This window comes from Plectropomus leopardus, chromosome 16, assembly GCF_008729295.1.
Source record: "Plectropomus leopardus isolate mb chromosome 16, YSFRI_Pleo_2.0, whole genome shotgun sequence".
Taxonomy (NCBI): Eukaryota; Metazoa; Chordata; class Actinopteri; order Perciformes; family Serranidae; genus Plectropomus; species Plectropomus leopardus.
Window position 1 is genome coordinate 2,725,100 of NC_056478.1, and position 27,523 is coordinate 2,752,622.

The 27,523-nt window shown below is 39.7% G+C and overlaps 1 protein-coding gene across 1 annotated transcript in view; it reads right to left on the reverse strand.

The window, feature by feature from the left end:
- The window catches only part of LOC121955302 (neurexin-3b), a 405,202-nt gene that overhangs the window by 295,347 nt on the left and 82,332 nt on the right, over positions 1-27,523 (reverse strand). The window contains exons 6-8 of the mRNA XM_042503183.1: positions 9,159-9,460; positions 7,674-7,697; positions 4,823-4,984 (exon numbers count right to left, since the gene is read on the reverse strand). Of these exons, the coding sequence (XP_042359117.1) occupies positions 4,823-4,984; positions 7,674-7,697; positions 9,159-9,460 (488 nt within the window). The remainder of the gene's footprint in view (positions 1-4,822; positions 4,985-7,673; positions 7,698-9,158; positions 9,461-27,523) is intronic.

The window sequence follows — 27,523 nt, forward strand, 5'->3', positions numbered from 1 at the left end:
TGGTTTTATTATTTGTTGTTTTTTTCACTTGCATCAATATATATTGACATTTTGCCTCCCACTTCTTGCATTTTTTGTCGTCTTGTTTTAATTTGAACTAAACTCTAGTTTTGTCTCGCTCATGTCCATTAGGACTGTTTGGCTCTCTGTTGTTTTATTGCCTTCTGAGTGTCCCGTTTCTACTTTTGCTTTGCTTGTCAAAGCACTTTGTAAACACTGTTCACTCACTATTCTTCCTTAAAAAACAAAACAAAGAACATGACCAAAAATGTAGCTTTGTCAGGGGTACAGGTTTTGGGGCACATAGCTTTTTCAGGGTCACTGCTGTAAATCTTTATACTATCCCAGACACTTTTTCGACATCCTGCTAGTGAATCTGTAAGCCTATCACAGGTTTATTAAAAAAGGCCCATCACCAAATTTAAATGTCCTGGCCTAAAAATTATTAATATTTAGTGTTGATGCAAAATGAATTTAGTTGGATTGTTGTATCTTAATTTATGGGCTATTTGGGGTAATGGTATAAAGAGTTGAGCATTTGAATACTAATTTGTGCAGCTTGGCAACGATCAAAGCTTTGAAGCATTTGGCATTTTGTCAAAGTGAAGGTGGATGCTGGTGTCGCAACATTATCATGAAATTTGCAGGCAAAATAACACAGCTATCGAAAAGTGTCGACAAAAGCAGTACAGTATATTGGATTTTTTCTCCTTATAATCACATTGGGTGTGTCGCCCACACTGGAGGGTGAGTGAGAAGTCTCAGGAGAGGATTAGTTCAGCACTTGTGTGGGAATTTAATGCATCATGATGTGCATTAACATACAGAGCAGCAGCAGCTCTCGTCACCCTGTCACTGTACTGTACTGTATGGACTAAACTACCAATAGGGCATTCAAGTCCAACATATAAAGTTTACACAACTCAGATTAATAATTAATTACTACGCTAAATACTGATGCAACTACTAGCTTCAGAAAAAGCCAATTTCATGGCTGTCAAGAATTGTGAATCAACAAATCCTCCCAGGCTGCCAAAGCACAAACATTAATACACAAATGGCATGAAATACAATACCGTAGAAATGAGTGTATCGTTTTGGGACTTTTTGTGCTTAATTTTACTCTTGGAGCCAAAACATGAAAGCCAACTGAAGCAGTTGTCTTAAGATGAGATATTATTGACTGCAGTCACATCTGAGTGAGGTCAGGATATGGTAATATTTATAGGTTTCATAAAAATTATTGCCAATAAATTTCCATGACTTTTTTGTGACTTTAAGGCAAATTTTCAAGACCAAACATTCTCTGAAACGACCATCAATACTCTCTATCAGTTCTTCTTCATGACTATATCATAGCTTTTTAATGTATCTATCAGAGGGGAGGGGGTGGTGCAAAAAGGGGGAGGCATGTCAAATATGTTTTAGGCACTGGGGAGAGACTTATGTTTTTTATTTTGGCTTTAGGAGAGGGGCACCGAATTTTAAATGGCTGATTTTTTAAAATTTATTTTACTGCTAATTCTTAAAGACATTGCCTTTTTTTTATTTAAAAAATGATGATTTTTAAAGAAAATATTTTGGTGATTTTTTTCTTTTAAAAAACTTGTTTTGTTTTGTTTTTTAAATTACACTGCTTATCACAGCCAGAAATTGAAAACAGAAATAATAAATAGATTTTCAAATTTTCTCGACGATCCTTGAACACCTCGTGTTATTATGCATGCTATGAAGCAAAATTCCATGCCTTTTTCAAAACTTTGCAGGGTATATCTAGTTTTTCAAAACTTTTCCAAAATGTAAAACTGCTATTCAATGACTGCTCCAGATTTTCCATGACCGTATGAACCCTGTATTTATGGAGCCTTGGGCAACAGAGCAGGCATGTCTGGGTCAGTGCTGGAAATGTGCGCGCTGTATCTGAGAGAGGAAGTGTGACAGCAGTTTGAGGGGGGACCAGAGATGCATTAGCCAATGTGGTAATGACTGGGGGAACAGCAGTCTGAGCCACTCAGCCGAAACATAAAACAATGCAGACAAGGTGACTTTGTCTTAGTCCAAATGTGGCTGCGTGTGTGTGTGTGTGTGTGTGTGCATCCTCTAAACAAGTAAAAGTGGTCTGATGGAAGCTAACTCGGCTAAATGAAAGCCGTGTTGGAAGGTGCTCGACTGAGCTTGGCAGCACATCACAAGACGTACTGGCTCTTGTCAAAATTGAGAAGGTTGTGACGGAGGGGAAAAACAGCTGGGACAAAAGAGTGGAAGAGGGCCAGGCTGAGACACGGCCGAATATTAATGTCCCCATAGCCAAATTTAAAATTAAATGCAAATAAAAGATACAGTTCTGTAGCCATGACCCATCAGCTGGGTTATAGAGGGCTATACATGCGATGCAAAAAAGTTCATAGTACGATTATCTGGTCTAAAATTCTCATAGTACACAATAATGTTTTGTGATAAAAAATTCGGGCTGTCAGCGTAAAACGCGTTATTTAAGGTCCATTCATAACATGTTTTTTTAATTGCTGACCGCCATTCCTGTCTTTAAGAGGCTATACGAAGCTGAGTTTAAAAACTAGCGGGATTATACTGGTATCATATGAAACTACAAGACCTGAAGATGGAATATATATTCCAATGGCACACCTAATGGATAGAAAATACATCCAAAAATAATGCCATAATGGCATTGGAAAGCATAATGGATTGTTGTGAGTATCACAAATGAGCAGGTGAAGTAGTGAGGGTGTTAACGACACTGGATTAAAACATGAAGGATCAATTAATGTTTGCAGCGTTGGGTTTACCCATTTCATATAATGCGTCTACTATTGGGTAAGAAGAGCTGAGTTTTAGATAAATTGTGCAGGTAATTGCTTTTCATGTCTTTAGCAGGTGACTTCCTGCAAGAAGTTTGTCATTTCAGCAAACACAACTGTATCCACCATAACAGCAACATATGGGAACCATTTTCTGGCAGCATTTCAATCATCTGAAGCACATTATTCTTATAAATTCACCAGAGCTGACCTTCCTATAAACTCTACAACAGAGCTTTAAAAATAACAAAGAACTTCTGAGAGCAAGTAGATACAGAAGACCATGTATGATCAACCAATAAAGAGGCTCCAAAATACTTCTAAAAAGAAAGATTAAATCATTGATAATGAGTATACGATGTGTATGTTAAGGTTTAGTAAAGGTTAATTCTGCAGCTCTAACACAATCTTGTACCCAGTACCGAGTAAAAACATAACGCTGTTCCTGAGCCTGCTGCTAAACTGCAGAAATCAATGTAGACTTTTTTTACAGCGCCAAAGAGCCACTGGTCCTCCCTTTATTATCATTACTTGCTACAGAATAAGTAATGGTGAGCAAAATGTAAATAACAGGGCGCTTAATACATTTCTCTGGCTCTACTCGCGAGCTCAAAGAGCCAGCAAACACAATATAAATGTCCCGAAACAACAACGCTTTTTCCTTTTTCATCACAGGCAAATATTTCTTTCAGATTGCCGCCCATTGGGAGGCGTTTCAGCAGCACACTCAAGCTGATGCTGCAAATTACATGTGACAGAAGCAATTTGGGGATATTTTCTCACACACAAACTGCAGTAAGTGTTATGAATTAGATTAAGCGGGGGAATATTGAAAGTCTGATACTTCCTCTGCCAACTCAGCAGCTTTAATTGATAATGCAATTTTATTTTATTCTCCTTTTCCTTCCTTTCGGGGGATGTATGCTGATTATTATTTTTGTCCGTATCTAAAACAGCTGCTCTGGATAAGCGAGGAAAATACAGGTATGTGGTTTATGCATGAAGAAAACAGCCCTGAAATTGAACATTTCAATGCAAATACAGATATGAATAGAAATATTGCCACGCACCATATAAAGCTGAGTCATGGCCAGAAAAATGTCTTTGAAAAACAAAATGATGTCACAGTGAAGTTGACCTTTTGAATATAACATTTCAGCACTTCACCATTATATCATATTAGACATTTTTGAGAAATTTGAGCATATGACTTCTCAAGTAATGGGAAAAAATATGCTTTACGAGGTCACCGTGACCTTGACCTTTAACCTGCGACCACCAGATTCTAATCAGTTCATTCTAAAGTCCCAGTGGACATTGGTGCCAAATTTAAAGAAATTCCCTCAAGATGTTCTTGAAATATCACTTTCGCATGAATGAAATGAATGTAAAGTCACCATTACTTGACCTTTGACTACCAAAATCTAATCATTTCATCCTTCAGTCCATTAGAGCGTTGATGGCAAATTTGAAAAAAACAAAAGTCTTTTCAGTTAATTGTTGAGTCCACTCAAACATTTGTGTCAAATTGAAGAAACTCACTCTAGGAGTTATTGAGATATTGCTTTCACAAGAATGAGACAAATACAAGGTCACCCTGACCTTGACCTCTGACCACCAAGGTGTAACCAGTTTATTCTTGAGATTACTCAAGCATTTTTTTGCCAAATTTGAAAAAAAAAAATCCCTCATCCCTCGTTTTTAAGATACTGTTTCACAAGAATGAGACAGAAGCAAGGTCAGAGTGAACTTGACTTTTAAACACTAAATTTTAATAAGTTCTTTCTTGACTCCACTCAAACATTTGTGCAAAATTTAAAGAAATTCCCTCAAAGAGTTCTTGAGATATTGCATTCACAAAAAATGGGCCAGATGGAGGGATGCACAGCCGTACTTACGTACAGAAAATCTGAAAACTTAATGCCTCCGACCTCGACTATTGTCGGAGGTATAGACCATAAACATGCAGCTGTTTTTTATGCATTCAAATGAGTCGTTCCTACCTCTCTGAGGCAGCCCATGAAATTGTTGCTAACTGGAGATCCAGGCAGGTCCGCAGTGCTAGGGCTCCCACCCACGTAGAAGAAATCGTCGGAGCCCAGCATGGTGTAGTCTTCTTGGGTGTAGCCAGTGGTGGTGAGGATCCCATCAACGGAGATAGTGACCTGTCAAGGGGTAACACATAGCCAAAGCCGAGCCATTACACTCTGGGATTCGATCTCGTGCTGTGTCTAAAACACACGTCCTTCCTTGGTCTGCAATCGAAACAAGCTATTTGAACTTTTCTTTACACTGTAGGTTGCTTTCTCATTGAACCTTGAAGCGATTGTTTTGGACCAGACAGCGTTTGGATTTTGTTAATGGATTTTTTGCCATAGGATTCACAGGACAGGTAAAGAAAATATGGCAGAGGCATATTTTCTTTATCTTTGATGGGGGTAAGAGAATGGATCATTTGGTTCTGAAACTTCAGGTTGGGGGAAGGGTTAGTACAATGTTCAAACCAAGGACAAATTGATCGCACTTGTCTTAGGTTTCGGGATTTATCTGGTAACTGCAGACATACACATATACTGTACACACGTGAGCGCACACACCCACCCACCCACACACACACACACACACACACACACACCCACCCACACACACACACACACACACGTTCTCACATTCAGTCTCACACCATCAGACTCACATTCTCCCCTCTCTTGCAGACATTTACATCTACATATCCACGCACATGCAAAACAAAGGGAGGCTTTTCACACCACATCAATGTGCAAACCAAGGTCATCACTGTTAGAAGGCAAATTAACCACATTTAATTGGACATGTAAGGGAGTAAGTGGATCAATGGTGCCATACAAAGCTGGAGCAGGCCACACAGGTGCAGAAGGCTCATGCACAATCAAGACCAAAGCCCATATTCAAACACACTCTCAGAATAGCTGATCTCTGATCAGGTTTAGCTCATGTACTATGGCAGTATTTTCAACACATTCTCATCCAAAGTCGTCACATATCGCTGCTTTTTCAGTGGATGACCATGTCTTTATATTACGTTCTAGGTATCCACTTGCATCAAAGCGCAGAATGTCAACAAAAGGAAATGGTTAAGATTAGGCTACAAAGCCACAGGTGGTTAGGTTTAAGAAAAAACATCACGGTTTGGCTCTACATTCATTCGGAAAATGAACAGCGTACTCCCAGGTGAAAGTCCATGGTCAGTTGGACCCATCTACCACTGCTTCTGCCCGCCCTATAAGGAAACTTGTGGTGCTTATATTACGATGTTACCGGCAGCGTTTTAACCTGATGCCATCCTACAGCATATGATATGGCCGCGACAGGTTCCACTCATCTGCGTTTTGATGTGACACTATCTGTCTGCTACTTGAGAACGCGGCTGGACAGAACTTGTCATGTTTGCATGAAAGGTCAAAGAACAGCATCAAGTTGAAATGCTGCCAGTAATAACATAATAAAAGGAGCACAAGGATGCCTATGGGGGGGTAGGAGTGATGGTGGATGGGTCCAAAAAAACCCAGACTTTTATGCGAGAGTTTGGTGTTCGATTCCCGTCTGAACAAGATTTTTTTCTACACTTTACCATCTGCTTCTTCCCCTGATCCTGAACATCTATGGAAGCATATGCATTTGCTGACGTCCTGGCGTTGGATGCTACATGCTTTTTTTTGCCTAAACATAACCACGTGCAGCATAATCTCTCGATATGCACATCCCCGAAACATCAACAGCAGACCTGAAAGACACCTGCAGCTTAATATGAAGACGCGGAAGTCCACTACAAGGTGGCAACTTGTAACGACTTTGAGTGATAACAATTTGGCGTATTGTACGGCTGAGCCAGGTGCCGTCTGCCTGACTGGCGGCGCATCATAAGACTGCAAAAGGGATGTGTCCGACCGCAATACAATCTGACAGCGTATCATATTGCCGTGGAAGGTGGCTTTTGTCGTCTGTCACGGACAAAGTGGCGGTATATGAGGACTTGGGAATGAGAATTTGCTGGTATTTTCAACGTCACAGGACCAGACTGATAATCCTAGATCAGAACGCTAATTCTTAGAAATGTTATGCATATGAGCCCGGAGGTAAAGGGTGATCAAGGTTAGCCACAACACACAAACACCACTTTCACCAGCATGCTACAAAAACACACACGGGGGCAGAGTGAGTGAAAGGGTGATAAGGTGGAAGGTGAGTGAATTAGAGTGTTAGTGGTTATTTGGGTGACAGGGTTGAGGTTATATGGGAGGTGAGACGTCGATGAGGTGTGGGCATGCCATGCGCCATTGTGAGTTGGAAACAACTGTCAGAGCTCCCGCAATGAAGGTTAAGGGTTGCCATTTTTGGTCTCTTTTAGGGCTCGGTGTCGAGGTCACCATCTTTGGGATTGTGGCAAGCTTCTGTCAGTTCTGGACGACAGTCCTCACAAAAAATGGGGACTTTTTGTGTGAAAAAAATAAAATAAAAAGTAAGTTGCCTTGACAAAAGGCAAAGAATTCAATTTTCTTTTTTTTTTTACTTGTTGGAAATCTGCAGTAATGTGGAAGAAACAAAGAGAAAAAAGTAAAAGCCAAAGTGAAAAAAAAAACAGGATGGGGGATTGTGGGGTAAAGAAGGAGGTTGTTGGCAGGTCAGGGAGGAAATTGAGAAGAAGCGAAGAAAGAATTGCCTGGTAATACAAACCCATCTCCTCATTTTTTGATAAGAGTGTCTAGGATGGAACTCAAAGAGAACGAATAAAAGAAGAGAGGGGGAGGGGACACACGGCAAACCCAAAAAAAAGACAATAAGAATGATATCTACCAGACAATGTAGTTTGTTTACCATAGCGTGTCCAATGCCTGATTGCTTTCCAGAAAAAGGGGAAGAAAGGAAATCAAAAGAATAGTGAACAAAAAAGGTTGTTAATAAGGATGGACAGAAAACAAAAACCAAAAGCAACGATGAAGAATTAGGATGTTAGTTAGTACATTAGTTGGTTAGATATTGGTTAGTAGTAAAAAAATGACTTTTATCATGGATGAGTTAGTGTTGTGGTGAAAAAACACTACATGATTTGTCAGAGATTTGTCGCTGCGGTAATAATAAAGTGCCAGCTTGCCATCCTAGCCAAATTTTCTACACCAGAGTCCTGCAAGAAAAAAGGGAAAAGAGAGGTAAGACGTGGGACTTTCAGATAAAAATTTGTGTAGGATGGCTTCGACTCCAACAAAACTTGCAGTGTTTTTTTCACCCTTAATCTAACAAAGAGTTCCTTTCGAAAGAAAATGATTGTGAAAGAAAGACAGATCTTGAAGAAGAAAGCAGGCAAGCAGCCTTTGGCTCTTAGCTTCTGACCCGCTAAACTGAGTGTTATCCTGTTGGGATTTCCAGCTACACCTATTTACTAACCTGTGGGGTAAAAGCTTACTGTCAGGGAGGGTCAGGAAATCGGCACTTACTTGTTGTGCTGCTCTGAAAGCAACACTAAATGCTGTCTCACCTTGCAGACAAACTAAAGGTCGACACTCAACAACTCCACAATTTGCAGCTAGCTCTACCTCCGAACAGCAGCGAGTCTCATTGTTCTGCTTTCTACAGCCTCCTGCAGACAGCTCTGCTCCATTCTAGCTCCACCCGAATGCAATACGAGCTAATTTTAAATCACATTAAGAGAGTGGTAAACAATATCTGTCAAGTAACAAATTCTGCTTATAGACAACAGATGCGCATCTTTGATGGAAATGTATTTCTGTCTTTAAAAAGCATCCTGATCATCTGAGCTATAAATACTGCATTAATGGACGGCTCAAAGGCAAACACACTCAGCCTGGCTTTAAAGTGAAAGTCTATATTCTCCACGAGCATAAAAAAACAGCTTCTGAAAGCAAGGAGATAGCGACAGCGGCTGATGGAAGTGTCAGCTTAGGGGAGAGTGAAGCAAAATAGAATTATCAGATAACTTTAATTTGAGGACACAGGGAACTCGAGTTCAATAAGCCGATAAACAGGAGAGAAGAAAACACCTAGCACAAAGGTACCTTGACTAAGCTATCAATCACCTGCTTCGCCCTGTTTTTAGCTGTTTATTCAGCAGAAAAAAGTGAAACGATGGAGTTAAATTAAAAAGAATTCATGTGATTGTAAAAAAGTATGACATCTATCTCAATAATGTTTCTGAACTGTGGCGATGGAATGACAACCGATCAGAACAAGGTGACATTCTTAACGCCAGCTCTCTCTCAAAGCTCTTGGAAGCAGGTAATCTAAAGCGGGGAAAAAAATTCCACCTGTCTCCAAACTCCGTCCATCACTGCTACCCCCGATTACCTGTCTCAGGTTGCGTGTCACTTTGATGTCGTGCCAGGCGTTGTCATTGAATTTCCCATTGACCGGCTCCACGATGGCCTCAAAGGCCCCGGAGCCCAGATTGATGACGAGGGAGACGGCCCCATCTTTCAGCGCCAGGTTGACATAGTCTGCGGATTTCCCCGTGTGAAGGAGGAGGCCGTTGCGTTGCCAGGTCTTAAAGGACAGCGTGATCTCGTCACTGCTGCTCTGGATGGGGTTCTGCGACAGGTCGTAGCAGAAGTACTCCGAGCCGCGGAAGGTGGCCACGTTCTCCTCCCTCGCTGAAAAGACAAGAGAAGAAAGGAGGTGTTACTTTGAGGAGTAATTCACCTTTTAATGAGTATTAGAGAAGGTAAGCGAATGGGATGGGCATGAGGACACGATTTGGATGTTAGTATTCAGCATGAAATAGCAGTTGTCTTTCTTTTTTCTTTGTAAAAGGAAACATTAATATCAACCAAATCACAAAGAAAAAAAATACATTTCTGCAAACCACAGATATAATGTGAAAAACAACCACTTAAAGTGCCACTATCCCTGCTGGAAAGACAATGACAACTAGTTATTGTTTTTTAAATTTAGTTTTTTTGCTTCTTTTCTTTTGTTTTTGATAAGTGTCTTTGTACTTTTCATTTTCCTTTGAAAATAATATGCAAATGGTAACCTGATCAATTTTGGGAACCGAATTACACTGTAATTTGAGCATCTTTTAATAAAAAAAAAAAAAAAAAAAAAACCCATAACACTGGAAACACAGATCCACAGAACTATTGTTCATCCAAAAAACAACCCCTTTTCACCAAAATTGGTGGGTACATGTGGGTTTTTCAAACATGAGTAAACTCACCAAAACAAGACTATAGACTGCCTTCCCATTGCCAGTAGAGCAGAGCTGTGTACACAGCACTGCAGCAGATGTGTGTGTGTGTGTGTGTGTGTGTGTGTGTGTGTGTGTGTGTGTGTGTGTGGATTGATTGATAGTGTAGCTGTAGGGTAAATGCCCTGTGCTAACCAAGTTAGCAACAAGTATTAGCTTAGTTCAACTCTCTTATCCTAATATTGTCACTTCTGGCTCTGAAAATCCAAGATGGGGATGGCCAAAATGCAAAATTTAAGGCTTCAAAACCAGCGTTTGATGCCATCGTGGCTACGTCTTTTTACATGGTCTATAATTAAAGCTTATCTCAACAGTCTGTGTAGCACAGAATAGTAGCCCACATTTTCCCTAGGGTGTTAATTTCGGACTCTCTTCTTATGTTTGCGAGTACTTGATAATAACTCAGCGCAAGTCCTTGAATATGGAAAATACTTAAAATGCCCATCCCTAGTGAGTGATACATTTTCAGCGCCAAAATTCAGCACCTGAGGCGGCTGTGATTCACCACTTTCCTCATGAGTTATGTGTGCCATGACAACTACAGCCAAACAGTCATTATCGCATTCATTACCACATTTATTGCAATGTTTAAAACATGAAAACAAGCCCAGCGTCCGCGTTGGTCCCAGCATCAATCACGATGCTGCCTCAGTAAATATGAGAACCACTGTGTGCTGCAGAGAAGGCTGCATCAAGCAAACACACTCACGCACACACAATGCACCCCACGCCGTAATTACAGCTATGATAATCCCATCACTCAGTTCAGATCATAAAATCCTATCTGTACGACCGCGGGTTTAGGTTTCGCACACAGCCTCTAGACAGACAGACTACTTATGATGGAACACTATTCCCTGCTAATGGTGCGCATAAATCAAACTTAGCCTGATTTTACAGTTTTATATCACTCCACTGTTGCAAAGTGACTTCCTGAGTCCATTTTTTACATCGACACAGAGTAAGGTGAGACAGCTCCAGACAGAGAGTAAAAGGGGGGCTCAGGGACGGATGGAAAGACAGAGAGCAAAAATAAAATTGCTGGGCTGAGGGAAAGAAGACTCGACGAGAAAGGAGGAGTGGATCAGAGGAGTAGTGTTTCCTTATGATCTGTGATGAAATAACTGACACTTCTCCTGCTGCCTCTTAAAAGGTGGATTACACACTCTGGTCAGCTTGGGCCTGTGTGAATCTATTAAACACTTCCTCAGACTGATACTTTTTAAAAAATTTTTTTTACAGTATTTCAAAGCTGGAAAGACGGCCTTTTAACCATTAGGGCCAACTTTAACATTACACACACTCGTATCACTCTGTGCACAAAATGCGCTTTTCAGAATCAAGCTTTAAAAAATGTTATATATTGATATTACATTTTACTTTCATTGAGTTTTTTTTTTTACTTAACTTCAGTCCTAATCATAAATATCAAATATTCATATTTTTTTTCAGAATTTTAACACTTTAAATGCCTTCTTTTTTCCATGATGCCACTATGTTTTCAGATGAAAAAAATATACTATATGCAAAGTAGACTGGGATATGTCAATGATTAGCAGCAACACTGACTGTAACAGTGCACCTTGTGAAAATAGCATGCATTCTCTCCATATGCCAAATAAGGTAAAAATTATGTAATCGGATGGAAAATAGTAAAAATTACACCGAGAAATAAAACGACAAATATCTTATGCTTTGATGGCTGTGGGATCAAAAACTGCTGTTTAAATGGGTTTCAATGGTGCATTTTTTTGATTTTTTTTGTTCATGAATGTGACAATTGTCATTGATTTCTTTGCAGAGCTGGAAATTCCAAAATTAAACAAAAATACACAATCTTGTAAAAATCTATGCCATATGCATGAACACATCCAAAATACTGAAAAAACGAAGAATGAAGCGCACATAGTATGTGCCAAACAGTCCCTGAAGGTTAATACAAAGCTGGTTGAAGATCTGCAAACTGTGCTTTTAAGTTGGATTTATCTCCACTGACTCAAACGTAGAACTGGAAGATTCCTCCTCTAAGAACAGTGTTCAAGGCAGCACCTTTCAGATATCTCAACCTTCAGAAAAAGCGCTGCCAACATACCAACAAACCGCTCCCACACTTAGAAACAGTAACTATGTCATTACCCGGCCAACAATACAATTTTCAATGTGACATTTAATTTCCTCAGTGTCCGGAATTTTCTTTTGTGTGCTCGCAGAGAAGTCATGAAAGGAGGAAAAAAAAGCAGGAGAGAGCGAGAAAGCACATGGGCTGCAGGCTGTAAAGCTTCAGTTTGCTGTTTTGGATCAGGCTATATGTAAACATGAGGGAGCAGCGTTGTGGAGCCGGAACAAAGATACAGAGGGAGGGAGGGGGAGACAAAATGAGAATATTGAGAGAGAGACAAAAAAGGAAAGTGGAGTGGGGCTGTGGGATGATGGGGTGCTGATTCCGGTCATGGAGAAATTCTCCCCTTGGCGTCAAACTCATGTCTCCGCGCTGCACAGAGACAAGAGGAAATAGTATGGGAGGCAACAAAGGGCCTGTGAAAGCCCTTATCCATGTGCCAGGGGAATAAATAGAAACCCATTATTACCACTGAGACAGCACAGCACAGAGAGCCAGTGGAATATACATCGGAGAATAAAAAAAAAACCTCCATCTCGACAGATTTTGTGCATTTAATGTCAGAAATTGCACGCGCTTTCACTGCATGAGAAGCCTGCAGATTATACATCTGTATAGTGTTTTTCCTGCACAAATAACTGTGCTTGAATACTAAAGAAAACAGTAATGGGCACATCAGTCCCCTCAATCCTGCAATTGTGACTTGCTTCTGTTTAAAGCATTAATTCCATAGTCACCAAAGTCTATAAAATAGGTCTCGGGCTCCGTAACCATATAGACATCTTAGATGCTACAACAGGCAGGTTTACATTAACCCTCAAATTGCGCAAATTGAAATTATATATACTTTCAGAAGTCTTTTTTAAGCATTTAAACATTTGGAAACTCAAAAAAAGGCAAGAAATGTCCTGCAAACTGCAAAAAAAAGGTACAACAAGGTAATCATCTGTAAATTACCTGTTCATTATATTTTGCAATTATGTTCCAGAAAAAGTCAGAAAATGTACTGAATTAATATTATTATGGTTATTATTATTATTTTAGCATTTTCATCAGGTCGTTTTCTTTTGTCTTTTTACTCATTTTTTCTTATTTTTGAGACATTTTCTCATAAATTTTGACTAATTTCTTGCTCAAGTTTGGGCCATTTCTTGTTGTGTTACTCATCACCTTCTTCTCGTGTTTTTGAAAGAAATCAAGCCATCTTGCAAAGGTTCAAAAGGTTTAAGGGTGGGGAAAAATCGCAATATAATATTTTTTTGTGGCAATATTATATTGTAACAGGGATGCCAATTTATAATTTTTAATCATATAAATTAAAACCATTGATATAAATTAAAATTTGAGTAGCCTACAAGAAATATATAATTAGTTGCTTTCTTTTCAATTCACTTGAAACATTTTGCTGCAATAAAAATGACATAGGAGCGATAAACAAACTGAAAACTTTGTCTTATTATCTTATTTCCTTGCTGGAAAAAACAGTAAACTGAACTATATTGCAATTTATTCAATTGCAATAATCACCATAATCACAATATCATTGTATTGTGACATATGGTGATAATACCATATTGTCTGGCCTTGTATGATTCGCACCCGTAATTCTACATTTTCATTATAGAAAAAATGAAATTCTCTGTTTCCTGCATAACTTGAAACGTCTAATTTTATGTCCAATCATTTACTAAATATTATATTTTGCCACAAACTATTAATACTTGAGAAGTAGGCTACCAGTCTATGGTATATCTGGCTTTCCATATGTGTATTAATTATAATGATGTAATTACAAAGTATCTGTGGAGCTGTAAAGACTATCAATAAAACATTCTTGCTATGAATAATAGAGAGAGCAAACTGATATAATGTAATATTTGTGCACCTCAGCAATATTAAGCCTGTGGTAAGTGTATACGGATCCATAAAAACCAGGGGAAACGTATTGCCTGTTGAGACATGTTCTGTGCAGATCTGTGGCTTTCAGATCGATCATATAGCGGGGTCATTTTCCCTTATTTTCGCCATAGTCATCAATATTCCATTTGCACGCTGCTTGGCCGTGCACTGGGGGCTGGGGTTCGATTTCAAAATCCACTGGAAGCAATTAGCTCCTTCATTACCATCTCCCTTTCTCTTCCGCTCCCCCTCGCCGTGCACACCCATGCTGCAGCGCTCGGTCTCCAGTCTGACCCCAAGAGCCTCTGAGCAGGCGACGCTGTCACCTTACAGAGCTGCGGACCTCAACCTTCAACCTCCTTAAGATCACCACAGGGTGTCATATCAGCCCGAATCTCTGTGGGAGGCAGAGGACTTAGAGCATGTGAAGGGGAATCAGATGTGTTTAACGATAGGATTAGAGACAGGATGTATGGTGATTATTGTGGCAAAACACCGACTTTAGCTGCAGACGCTGCAGGTGTAACACTGCCAAGCTCATAAGCCCGCAGGACAAATCTGACCCCGGATAGGGTGCCAGGTGGCCCCTACACCGTTTTTAAATTCACAATGAAAATAAAGTGTTTCACACCGGGAATTGCTTTTGTACTTTTAGTATACACAAAATGTGACAGTGAATAAGGTAGTGTTAAAATAGAGCTTGTTTATTATAAAAAGTGATAGTGGAGGATCCCCCACACCCCCAACACAGCTCCGAGCTAAGCCCCTAATGTCCCAAATTAGAAACTTCCTGAAAGAAACATCCTCAAGTCCTAGAAATGTCCTTACATCCTACAAATGTCCTACAATCCAAGAAATGTCCTAAAATCCTAGAAACATCCTAAAATGCTGGAAACGTTCTTAAATCCTAGAAATGTACTAAAATCCTGGAAATGTCCCAAAATCTTAGAAACATTCTCAAATCCGACAAAACATTGTCTTAAAATACTACAAATGTGTTGAAAATCTTTAAAAATTTCTAAAATCGTAGAAATATCCTTAAATCCTACAAATGTCCTAATCTCCAACAAACATCCTAAAATACGGCAAATGTCCTAAAATACTAAAAATGTGCTAAAATCCTAGAAAATTTCTAAAATCCAAGCAACGTCCTAAAATTCTAGAAATGAGATAAATCAAAGAAATGTTCTTAAATCCTAGAATCATTGTAAAACCCTACAAATGGCCTTAAAATCTTAGAAACAGGTATGGGGCCGCTGCGACTGGGCCCTGGCCTCCTGTGATTTTGCTAAAGTGGCCCTCCAACAAAGCCAGTTGAGTATCTGTGCTTTAAGCTCTCTGCACATGAACGCTAACAGACGTCCTAAAGAGACTTTCTCTCTGGCGGAGTGAACTCAGTCTGTGCTGACATCCAACACATCAACTGCATGTTTGCACCACATTCGCAGATAAACAAGCCCCAAGTCCCAGACCTAAACATAGAAAGCTAAGTTCTGCTTTTAGCTATTTTTGTTTGTGTGACACCCTCAGCTACCGAAGAGATTCAAGGTTGCCGTGTCATCCCACACGATGCATTTAACCGAATCTGAAAAGCCCCGTGCCCCATCTCACCCTCTGTGTCTCGCTCTCTGTCATATCCAGGCTCTGTTTCCTCTCTCCCCAAAGAGAGGAAATTAGCATCATTTGCTAATAACGGCTAGCCTGACGCAGCCAAACGTGAACAATGTGCTTCACTGCTCGGCGACATAAGGCCAACACGAACCATGCAAGTTTGCGGCTTAAAGCTCAACGGTGAGCCATCACATGTCAGAGAAATTTGGAGCATCGTGGGTGATGTCTCTCTTCAAAGGCAGGCGGCACTGTCAGACAGGCTTATGTTGGAGGAGAGAATATAATGCAGGGTAATATTTCACAGGCCCATTACTACCGATGCCACAATTAACCCTTTGTTACCTGAGCAAATTGACTTGATTTCTTTCAAAAACATGGCAAGAAGGTAATGAGCAACCAAAGAAGAAATGCCCAAAAATTCAAAATAAATCCAAGAAAATGATCTGAAAATTAGTGAAAAAGATTCAAATAAATAAATAATTTAAAATAAATATATATTTCTAAAAACAAAATGACCTGGAGAAGATGCTTAAAAAGTATATTTTTTTTGTAACACAATATTAAACATTTAATTATGATTATTATAAATATAGTTTTTACCTAACTTTTTTTCATTTTCGCCATAGACCCTTACTTTTTAAAAAATAATTTTCTAAATCTACTAATTTCTTGCCGTTTGTGAAACATTAATTACCAAAGCAAAATGTCTAGAGAAAAAAGAAAGAAAAAAAAAATTTATATCTATCTTAAAAAGAAAATTAAAACTTGAATTATTATTTGAAGATTTTAAGCATCTTTTCCAAGTTTTGTTTGTATTGTTTTTTACTTTCTTTTGATTTTGTTTTTGTTTATTTCATTTTGTCTTTTTTTTTTTTTTTTACTAATTTTTGGGTAATTTCGTCCTTCCTTGCTCATTGCCTTCTTCACACGTTTTTGAAGAAGAAGACAATTTGCGTTAGACATTAGCAGGGAGAAAGCTGTGTATCTGATGTTCCTCTGGGATTTATTTTCCACTCAAAAACTACACAAACTGCACCGAATGTGTCCTCTTCATGACAACTTTCAAGATGTCACATGACATTTCTGAGAGGTTGAAGTGAATTGTCACCCTGACACTTCTTCTCTCGTCTCGTGTTTCTCGTAACCTTGTGAAGCCGCGGCGGACAACCTGTCTGAGACTGTCTTTTACGTCTGCACGCACACGCCGAGGAGGGAAGAGTGACAAAGAGAGAGACAAAAGAGAGATAAACATAAACAGAAGTGACACGGAGGAAGCAAAAGAGTCTTGAACAAAAGGAAGCGAGAGATGGAAGCAGCGGGGAGAAAAAAGAGAAAAATAAAAAACGGAGGGGAAAAAAAGCAGAGTTTGGGGAGACGAAGAGGCGGTGAGAGCCGGAAAAGGAGAATGAGTGTGGCAGATGGAGGAGAAAAAGAGACTGAGGCACTTCCAGTGGCTCTCCAGAGAAACGAGGTGACACTGTGTGTTAAGACGAGCAGTGAAGCGCCGTCCCTGTGGCTTGTGATTCAAGCATTGATAAACCTTATTACTGCGCCCGATAACACGGCACACCCACCGAATCTCTCTTCCTCCACCTTTCACCTCCCTCAAAGCCACAAACACCACCACAAACCATCACTTTCTCAGTCAGATCTCTGCAATAGTAAAATAAAATCCCCAAATGACTTTTTTAAATTCTAAGAATTGTGATTTCAAAGACTCCTGAAATACCTCCTGCTGAAAAAAACATTGCATTTAGAGTTCAGAAACCATCATTACTTATAGTACATGCTCATCTCATTGCAATATTTACAAAGTACATAAATAAAGTAAACCGTCTCGACTTCAAACATGTTAAAAAAAAGCTGCAGAGAGAAATGAGGCAGAATACGGCGTGTGGACTGCGACAGAGATGACTCATTTCAGGCTGCATGGAGGAGAAGCAGGGTGGTCAGCTCCCACACCTCTGAGACAGCAACGCCCAGACTGTCCTCAGTGAACTGGTCATTTTATTACTAGGCGCGCGCAGAGAGCAGGTCAGCGGCTTGACTCTATGTTTCAGTCGTCTTGTTGGCTGCAGATGTGCGTTGGTTAAACCCGTGAACTTGTCTGAGGGACTCGGGGGAGAACTGGGTGATGTCTGTGTTTTTAGGCAATCAATTCGTGCGGCTCTAGGGACGGGAGCGGTCGTCTGTTAGTCTGGCATTTTGGAATATTTCGAGTGAAATATTTAGACTCCAGTAAACAACTGATTCCCATGAAATTTGGGACAGAGGATGGGTTCCAATATTTTTTTTTGAAGATAAAACTGTTTAATTTGCAATGAATTTTTTAAGGAACTTTTTTTCTAAACAATAATGTATGTAGGGCTGGCGACATACATATCATATCGATATGATATCGATATATATCACGATATACATCAAGCTTAAAGGTTCCCTTTGACTCTGAAGTGAGATATGAAGATATCATAACCAGTGATGCACGATGATGATTTTTTTTTTCAACCAATACCGATAAAACGTCAATTTCCAGCTTCTCGCGGCCGATAAGATACCGATAACCAAAGAATGAGAGCGGTGCGGACCCGGGGGTGACACCGGACAACTGCCTTTTTAAGATACATGAAGTTTCAAAGTTCACAGTGGTGTTTTTACTGGCGTATTTTATGTTGTAGAACAAACTTGAGCTTGTTTTAACCACAGACCTTATTTCAGACAAAAACACATTAAAAACCGCTGACTTTAAGGCGAGGGGAGTGGAGATGCTGAAATGCTAATTAGGTGCACATTGCACTGTACAAATTACAAAATGAAATAAAAACCTTTTAGATTGATTAGTTCAAAGTGCAGATGCCTTACACAATATAAACCGTAAGTACACACTGCACAACACAAACTGCAGATACACAATTAACGAAGTCACATTTCCTTAAGCACCTCTGAGTCCAAAACATATTCCATGAACTTTTCAGGCTCACAAATACTCGAACCCTCAACAAGTAGGTAACTTCAAGCAGTTGAAGCCGTTCAAATCATTTGTTTAATTAAAATCGGATCCAATTTCTTAATTTCAAGTGAGTATGTGATAATGATCTGAAAATGTCTGGAAAACTCTGGATAGGTAAATGTCATTTTTAGATTTATGTCTATTAGTGTGGACATGTCCCGCGGCTCCCCTCGGGCTACAGCCTGTGACAAGCTCCTGTCACTGCCACCCTGTGTGTGTTTTCAGCGTGTGTGTGTGTGTTTGTGTGTGTCACTGACACTGAATCTCCTTATTGGCTGCTGATGGTGGACCCTCCGTGGAGTGAGTGATGAGGTTTGGAGTGACAACGGGGGGGGGGGGTGAGTGGCGGGGGTGAACGATGGAGGGGTGGAGGGTGTCTGAAGAACGGGGGCAGGCGCCTGAGGTCCAATCCCATCAACCGAAGCAATTGTGCGGAGCGAATACTGGAGTGAGGAGGTGGGGGTCGAGGATGAGTTTGCAGAGGAGAGAGCAGGAGTAAGACAGATGTGGCGACTGCTCTCCTCTCACTGATACTGGACAATTAGGAGGAGAAGGATGTTTGGAGACTGAGGAGCGGCTGCACTGAAGGAGCACATCCAAGTCTTTTAAAAGTTAAGAGAGTGTATATTTACATATTTACACCACCACCATAAGCATACTAATTTTGGGGCAATATCAAACCTGCCATGGTTCTGCTTTTTATTCATTTGTCTCCTAATTTGTGCTCAGTATTAAAGCATTTTGAAGCTACAGTTGCCGGCGTCATTGTTGTCTACAATAACGATGGTTAAAGGTGTCCTGAGGCAGTTATTAGGAAAAAAAAAAAAAAAAAAAAAAAAAAAAAAAAAAAAAATTATAATTGTTGTCATTTTAGATTTTAAATTATTTTATGAAATTATTATTATTATTATTATTATTAAGCTCTTTTCCCAGGTTATTTCCTATTTTGTTGTTTTTTCCTTCTAAATTTTAGTTTTTTGTTGTTGTTTTCTTTGCTAATATTTGGGACATTTCTTTTTAAGTTGCTTATCGCCTTTTCCATGTCTTTGAAGGAAATTGAGCCAGTCTGCTCTGTTTTCAAGGGTTTACAACCTATTTTTCATATCAGAAATGAGAGTAAAGTTTACAAATTTTATACTCCACCGACCCCTTCACCTCCCGATGACAAAGTTAGCTCATACACTACGTCACTTTAGAAACATCGATATGACACGTGTAACACATGCACACATAATGAAATCACTATCTGCGGAAATGTAAAATGCCAATATTTTTCTCTAATAACTGCCTCAGGACACCTTTAACCATCGTTATTGTAGACAACAATGACGCCGGCAACTGTAGCTTCAAAATGCTTTAATACTGAGCACAAATTAGGAGACAAATGAATAAAAAGCAGAACAAAAATGAGACTGAGCTATCACTGCCAAAAACAACACCAAAATGCCTTTCATTTTTGGACTGAAAAATGAGGGGAAAAAACAAAATTTAATTTCCATTATTGCCAAAAGACTGAAAAACAACACTAAATAAAAATCAGGTGCCAAAATGAGCTCTGCTTGAGATGTGATGTAATCCATCACCGTGTACATCTGAGGCCAGATTCATGCCCGTGAAAACGCAAACCTTTCCATTTGCTCCTGCAATCTGCATGAAATTACCATCTGATTTACAGAGGCAGGAGCTAATTATGCAATCAGCGGCTGCGGCTGCCATCGACATGTATTCTTTGAGCGAGGCACAGCTTCAAAGGTGCAGTTTAGTGATGGGAGGCCCGTGAAAGCAGTGGAAATGGGATGTGAGGTGCAGGAGAGGAGAAGCAACAGAAGGAAAACATTAGTTTTGTTCATAAAGAGAGCAGCAGAGTGGTGAGGATAACACGACTCTTCGGTTCAGAAGATGCAGTTTGTGCTGTGGAAATATGCATTACAGCCATTAAACACGCAAATTAAAAAAAGACCTGCACTTTCCTAGTCGTCTGATCACTCAGAGCTTTCACGCTACGAGTCACATTCATCCATTCACACACGCATACACACACATTCATACACTTGTGGATGAGGCTACTGTACAAAGTGTCACCTGCTACTCAGTTTTTAACCATTTATACACATACACACACCAATGCAACAGCCTTCAGGAGAAATTTGGGGTTTAGTATTTTGCCCAAGAATACTTCAACATGCTTACTGGAGGAGCCAGGAGCGAACCGCCAACCACTTTACCGCCTGAGCCAAAGCAAGGTTTTGTAATGGGCTTCAGGTAATTCCAGAAACATGTTAATTTTTTAATTTCCTTTTTATTTTCTATTAGCAACCAGAGTTGTTTATAAGAATCTACAGCAGACCAACTCCGGCCCACCAATCAGTTCTATTTACACATAAAGAAAAAACCTCGAGAAGAATAAAATCATGCAAACTACAGACATTTTCCACAATTAATGCTTGAAACCAGCAGAGCGCACCTGTGCACTCGGCCCAATTGCCTCTGAACTCCACAACCTGCCAGCAGGTTTGAAAGGCGTGTTTGTTTTCCATAACAAAAAATGCCAAAATTATACCATTTATCATAGCTAGAAAATGCCAAAACAGAAATTATTACTGGATGTTGCAATTCTGACAGTTTGTGAATGCATCATGTGATAAAAGCTCCAATCTCAGAGGCTGAAAAATGAAGCCAACGTGGAAGTGCCAGAACCTGCAGTTCCTCCAATGACCACTTGAGGCTGGCTACAAAACAGAGTTCATTTCCACAGACGCCCACGTTAAAATGCCCAACTCTAACCTCCAAATATGGGCACTTCTGGCTCCCAAAACCCCTACATGGCAGCTCAGTCAAAAACCAATAGATAATGTTATGATTGTTCATACAGTCTATGATGAAATATAACCAAAATCTGAGCTCTAAAGAGTGATATTTCATCAGTCATTTTATTCCATGTCTCATTTAAAATTTCACCAAAAATAAACGTTTGCACTATCCACATCCTGTAAAAAAACATTAAATTCTGCTCAAATTAGCACAACTGGCAAGCCATAAATGACTCCACTTAAAACCAACAGTCTCTTGACAAAAAATCAGAGAAGCTTCAGCTCAACTGCAGGTTGTTCACACGGAGAAGAGGACAAGAGAGAGTTTGTAAGATGAGGTTGTAAAATTGGAAATACAGGTAGTAAATTAAACTCAATAGCACACATGGCAAGCTGTGAATGACTTGGCTGAAACCAACAATCAGGTGACAAAAATTCTGTGAAAATTCGGCTAAACTGCAGGATGTTTACGCAGAGAAGAGGACAAGAGTGGCTGTAAGCAGAGGTTGTACAAATGTAAATAGTAACTTTAATTTCTAAAGCAGCAAAATAAAAGTTTTGAAAATGTGGTGGCACATTGTGTCGAGCGTACATACACAATGGGAATAATAGCTCAGGGAAATGCTTTCTGAAAATGTGGCGCCCTGAAATTTGTGTGTCTTGCCCAAGGACTATTTGACACTTTGAAGGAGGAACTCGGGATTGAACCACTAACTCTGTGATCAATGGACAACCCGCTCTACCTCCTAAACCACAGCTGCACCTTAGAAATGGAGGTAAAACCTGAGTAAATCCATCAAGACACAAATTCAGCCACATTTATTATATCTGCTCCAATAATTTGCCCGGCTTAGTGTCTGCTTTAGTCCGCTTTATCCCAGATTAAAGAGTCAGTCAACAAATGATCAAGTTCGCATCATTCATTCATTCAAATCATCTAGATTGCTTAGCAGCAGGTGGTAGATGGTCAGCCATAATATGCGTAATGATTTTAAACAGTCAAAAAGTGTTTCAGGGCTGCTTGTGGAAAAGGCAGAAACTGTCAGCACTTCAGGGAAAAGAGATCTGAGGCATGTCCACGGGCAAATATGTCACACACCTTTAAAGTGAGAACGCTGCTCAGCTGCAGGAAACATCCTGACACAGCTCCGGTGTTGACGTGTTGATGACATCATTGATTTTGTAGTTGTCTGTTTTTTTTCATTGTGCTTTTATACTGTCACACATTGATTGATTTACTGTACACTGCAGGCACAGCATTCATGAGTGCTTTCCCTTTTTTAAACAGCTGCAACCGTGGATTACAATATTATGGAGTCATGCAGTCGGTATTATTTCCATCAACAATCAAACCATCTCTGACAGTGTGTCTCCCAAGTGCCGACTATTGCATCAGCCTGACAGCTGCCGTCCTGAGCCAAAATGGGAAGCGACGGCAGAGAGCGTTGTATCGGTTTCGTGTTCTCCGCCGTGCTGCAGAAAAAGTGCCCTGATAGACTTGCATCACTCTGCTTCTGTGTGGGTTTGTGAGTTATTTGTTTTGTCTGCCTGACACATTATATGTTTTACCGTAAAATTAGCTTTACTGTTTGTGATCCAGATGATTTAATTGCTTAAAGCTACAGAGAATGGATGCATTTGTTTGACTACCTACGTAATTTGCTGCGAGCTTTCAGTGAACAGTAAACAACATGTTAATAATTTGTCTATAAAAATGTGCATATCTGCGCATGCGTGTACACACGTGTGCATGTTTGCGGTTGTTTGTATTTGAGAAGAGGCTCGCTCCGGGGATGTCGGCAGGCGGGGCCTTCCCTGGAGCCTGTCAATCACCCAGAGTGGCGTTGCCTTATTGGCTATTATCTCTGCTGTCAGAAGCCCGGCCGTGCCTCCGCCTCCCCACATCAGTCTCTGTCAGTTCACACGCTGCCGGTGGATAGAGCCGTGGAGCATGAAGCTGCATGCCACTGTTATTACGTTTGTGACAAACTGTTTCAGCCCAAGACTACATCAACAAATGTTACCTCTGTAATGACAACTAATAAAAATACATATTTTTGATCTGTTTCATGAGAAGGCCATTAAAGGGATAGTTTGGATTTTCTGAAGTGTAGTTGTAATGTATATAATGTATTAACCCTCTGAAAGCTGAGCAAATTATTTTGATTTCTTAAAAACAGAATTTGAGAAGAAGGCAATAAGCAACTTAACAGGAAATCACCCTAAAGTTAGGAAGAAATTAGTAAAAAAAAAATTACAAGATAATTACATAGAAATTAGCAAATAAAGGGGAAAAAAGAAAAGTAAAAGAACAGAAACAGGAGATGACCTGAAAAAAGTCAATCAGTTAGTAAGTTTGTGTTGTTCGACTTTGGGGAATCTCAACAAATCGTTTCATACGCCAAAGTCACACAATAACACAAACAAAATATCTATTTGAGGGAGCCACAGACCAGCAGCTTCTGTGTTCAGTGACGTTAAATCACAGTTTTCCTCCATGGAGTCTGGCTTTCTGGATTTCCCATTGGAAATCACTGTCTGACGTTAAGGTAAAGCAGTGAAATTGTTTTAAATAAAGCAAACACTTATACTGATATTGTATTTTTAGGTGGCTTAAAAATTCTGCTTTAGTTTCTGTGTTTAATACTTAATCACCAACTAAACTCTTGAGGTTGATGTAGCGTCAGCATGCTATGTAACTCCTCTCCGCCCACAAAACTGCAAAAAAGCAATTAACACGTCCTTTTAACACAGCAGATCACAATGAATTAAAACTAAGTATCTTCATCTGGCTGCTAATTAATAATTCCCTCTTTTCCATTTAAAGCATACGTTTTTAGCCCATATTTAATTTGATGGGTGATATTCCTCTCCACATCTCTTTTTTTTAAATTCCTTGCTATGTTTATTGCTCATGTTGACACAGTTTCTAAAATTGTAATGTCACATGGGAGACATGAGAGCCAACATAAAACAGATTTGCAATTACCAATGTGAGGTTGATTTGAAGGTTTTTGCAGCAGTTACATAACATCCAATATACACTGACGTCTGTGTACTTGGGATAAAAATGACTCGCTAAATGCCAGTTAAAATAACAATCTGGATATCACAAAACACACACAGGTTTGAGAGAGTGGTTGCAGAAAAATCTCGTTGCTATAAAGACACTCATTAAGAGGGCTTAAAGGAACTTTGGTGAAGTAAAGCTGCATCGAGTTCTCCAGTGAAATTTTAACAGAATCAGTTGTTATGATAGTAAAAAGAGGGAAAATATAAACAATGTTAAATGAGTTACTATACTTGGCCATGATGTGCTGTTTATCAACAGCAATCCATCATATTTTTGAAAAGTGTGGCTGTTCTATGAGAACCATGCATCTAAAAAAAATCAACTTTCCAACGATGCATTTTTCAGTTGATCCTACAGGGGACCACGTCCAATTTTTACTGAAGTACATGGAATTATTTCCATCTCTCTTTATATTATGTGTGTGTGTATACAGTATATATGTGTGTATATATATATATATATATATATGTATATATATATATATATATATATATATATATATATATATATATATATATATATATATATATATATATACTATATATATATATATATATATATATAGTGCATATAAGTGCATATAGTGTAAACAATAGTAATCAATGAACAATACAGTATATGGTAAAAATGATATAAAAAACTGCTCTCCTGCTGGAGACCATTTATACACAGAATTGGTTTGCAAAATCAAGGAGTGTCGTAACTATTTCTCTCAACTGTGCTGGCTGTTTGCAGCCAGAACAAACAGCTAACGGGGGTTGCATTGAGTTACCTTATAACACAGTCTAGCTCGATTCAGTAAAAATGAGTATTGGTTGAAGGTAAATTTTAACGTTCTCATGATGTGTTCTTATATAATTTTGTAAAATGTAATTTTTGGCAACAAACTTGAACAAATGAAGCTGTTTGAAGGATAAATATGTTGATGTTTTCACAGTACTGACAGCAAATGAGTTAATATTCTTATTTATGTAGTTTGTTTATTTGCATTTTGGTAGAAATGACTCTAGAGCTGCAGCAAACAACTTGTTTTTTGGGGGGTGTGTGGGGTACTGGCCTAGGGAACCAAATGTGCTAAAATCACCTCTGATATGAGGGACCTTATTACTTTAAAAACAGTTTTTTCATTAAAATGGAGACAAAATATCTTTGGTATTGGCTATTGACTAAATCGTTGTTCTTAAAAATAGTAATTGGTATTAGCCCAGAATTTCACAATCAATCCATCCCTATTTGTTGGTGTTTTGTATTTTGTCTTGCAAAAAATCAAAAATAAATATTAAGGCAATGCAACTCTAAGCATCCTGGACTAATGAGAGCGGGAGAGAAGCAAAGTCCCTCTTCGGCACTTGAAACAGATTAGCACACATTCCTAGTCGAAGCTGAGGCCATCTAATATTTATTACCTCTATAACTTACTCTCCCGTGTATTGCCAGAACATTTAGCTGCGTGCAGGAAGGCGAGGGGTTAAAAGGGGAACAGCGGTGCCATAAAAGGGACAATGAAATAAACATGACTCACCGTGAAAGAGCCCTTAAAGCCAATATAATCTGGATGGCGGGGAAGAGCCGGGTGCTGGAGGCGGTTAACGACAAGCACCCCCGCCAGGCTTGAACTTAGACCTCAACTCAACAGCCAATCACGTCGGGTGCTATTTTTAAGATGGGGGTGAACGGCAATTTGGTTACATTATTGTCCACTTTAGACCAAATCCGTTTAAGGTGCAGAGAGAGACACAGGATGAAAGCTGACACACGGAGCATCCCTTTTTTTTTTTTACAATATGATTCTGACACATCATGTAGGAGCTGATACTATAATTATTTCTTGGATAGCAGATCAGAGTTTGGGATAAAGCTGCACACAATTCAGGGAAACATATTCAACACTGAGCTTAGCAAAAAATGAAGAGAAAAAAAAGACCCACTGCTGTAGCTTTAAATCCAGCTAGAACCAGTTGTAGCCTGTAGCCAAAACAATATGTGACTCTCGCTCTGCGCGTGCGAGAGAATGCGCGTGTGCTCGTGTGTGCAGGCATTTTGCAACGATGTTCTCCTTCAAGAGATAAGAGGAACGATGGATTACTCTCACCTTTCTCTTGCTTTCTCCTTTTAACCTTTAACTGCAGGGCTGATTGCAAACTCTGCCCATAATGCTGTGGTCATAAAGGCGATGCAGCGTGCAGGTACGTGCAACATACAGTAAATAAGAGGATGCACACTTAAAACATCAATACTAATCTTATGCTGGCGACTAATCACACACCCATATCCGCCATCACGTGGCAGCAACACTGATGCTCCAGGCCTGACCGCCGTGTGCCTGGATGCTTTTCCTCCCTTACATTTTTCACTCTGGATCCTGCACTTTCCACCTCACTCCCTCATCCTGTCCCTTTCCTTCCACTCCTACGCCACATATGTTTTTCTTGAAAAGCGTGCGCACAGCTCCAGGGGACAGGGGGGAGGGCATAAGCCTCGTGCTCCCATGCAGAGCTTGGCGTGGTTGAACCGAACTCAGCATCTCCAGCGTTCCCCAGCCTCCTCGCAGCTTTCTAAAATTAGCAGACTGATCCACAGCCTCTCCAGGGGAGGAGCAGGGACCGACATGTCTGCAGTTACGTGGAATCATTTGGACCATCATTTATTGTGCAAATTCAGATTTCTAGCATATTTTTGTTATGTGTTGGAAGGCTTTTTTCACTGCATGCTGAGATCATGCATGTGCACTTACAAAATATGTGTATATGTGTGGGCGTTGTTTTGTGAGGAAAAAAAAGCCAGCTGCTTTGCAAATCCTGTTTGGCTGCAATCAAATCAACTGATCCTGCAATGCTGAGGTAAATACAGAATTACTGCCATTGAGGAAAGTGGTATTTACTATTTGTGGAGCGAGGTCTGCCCACTGTTACTATAACTATGCTAATCCAAGCTTGTTAGGGCTGCAC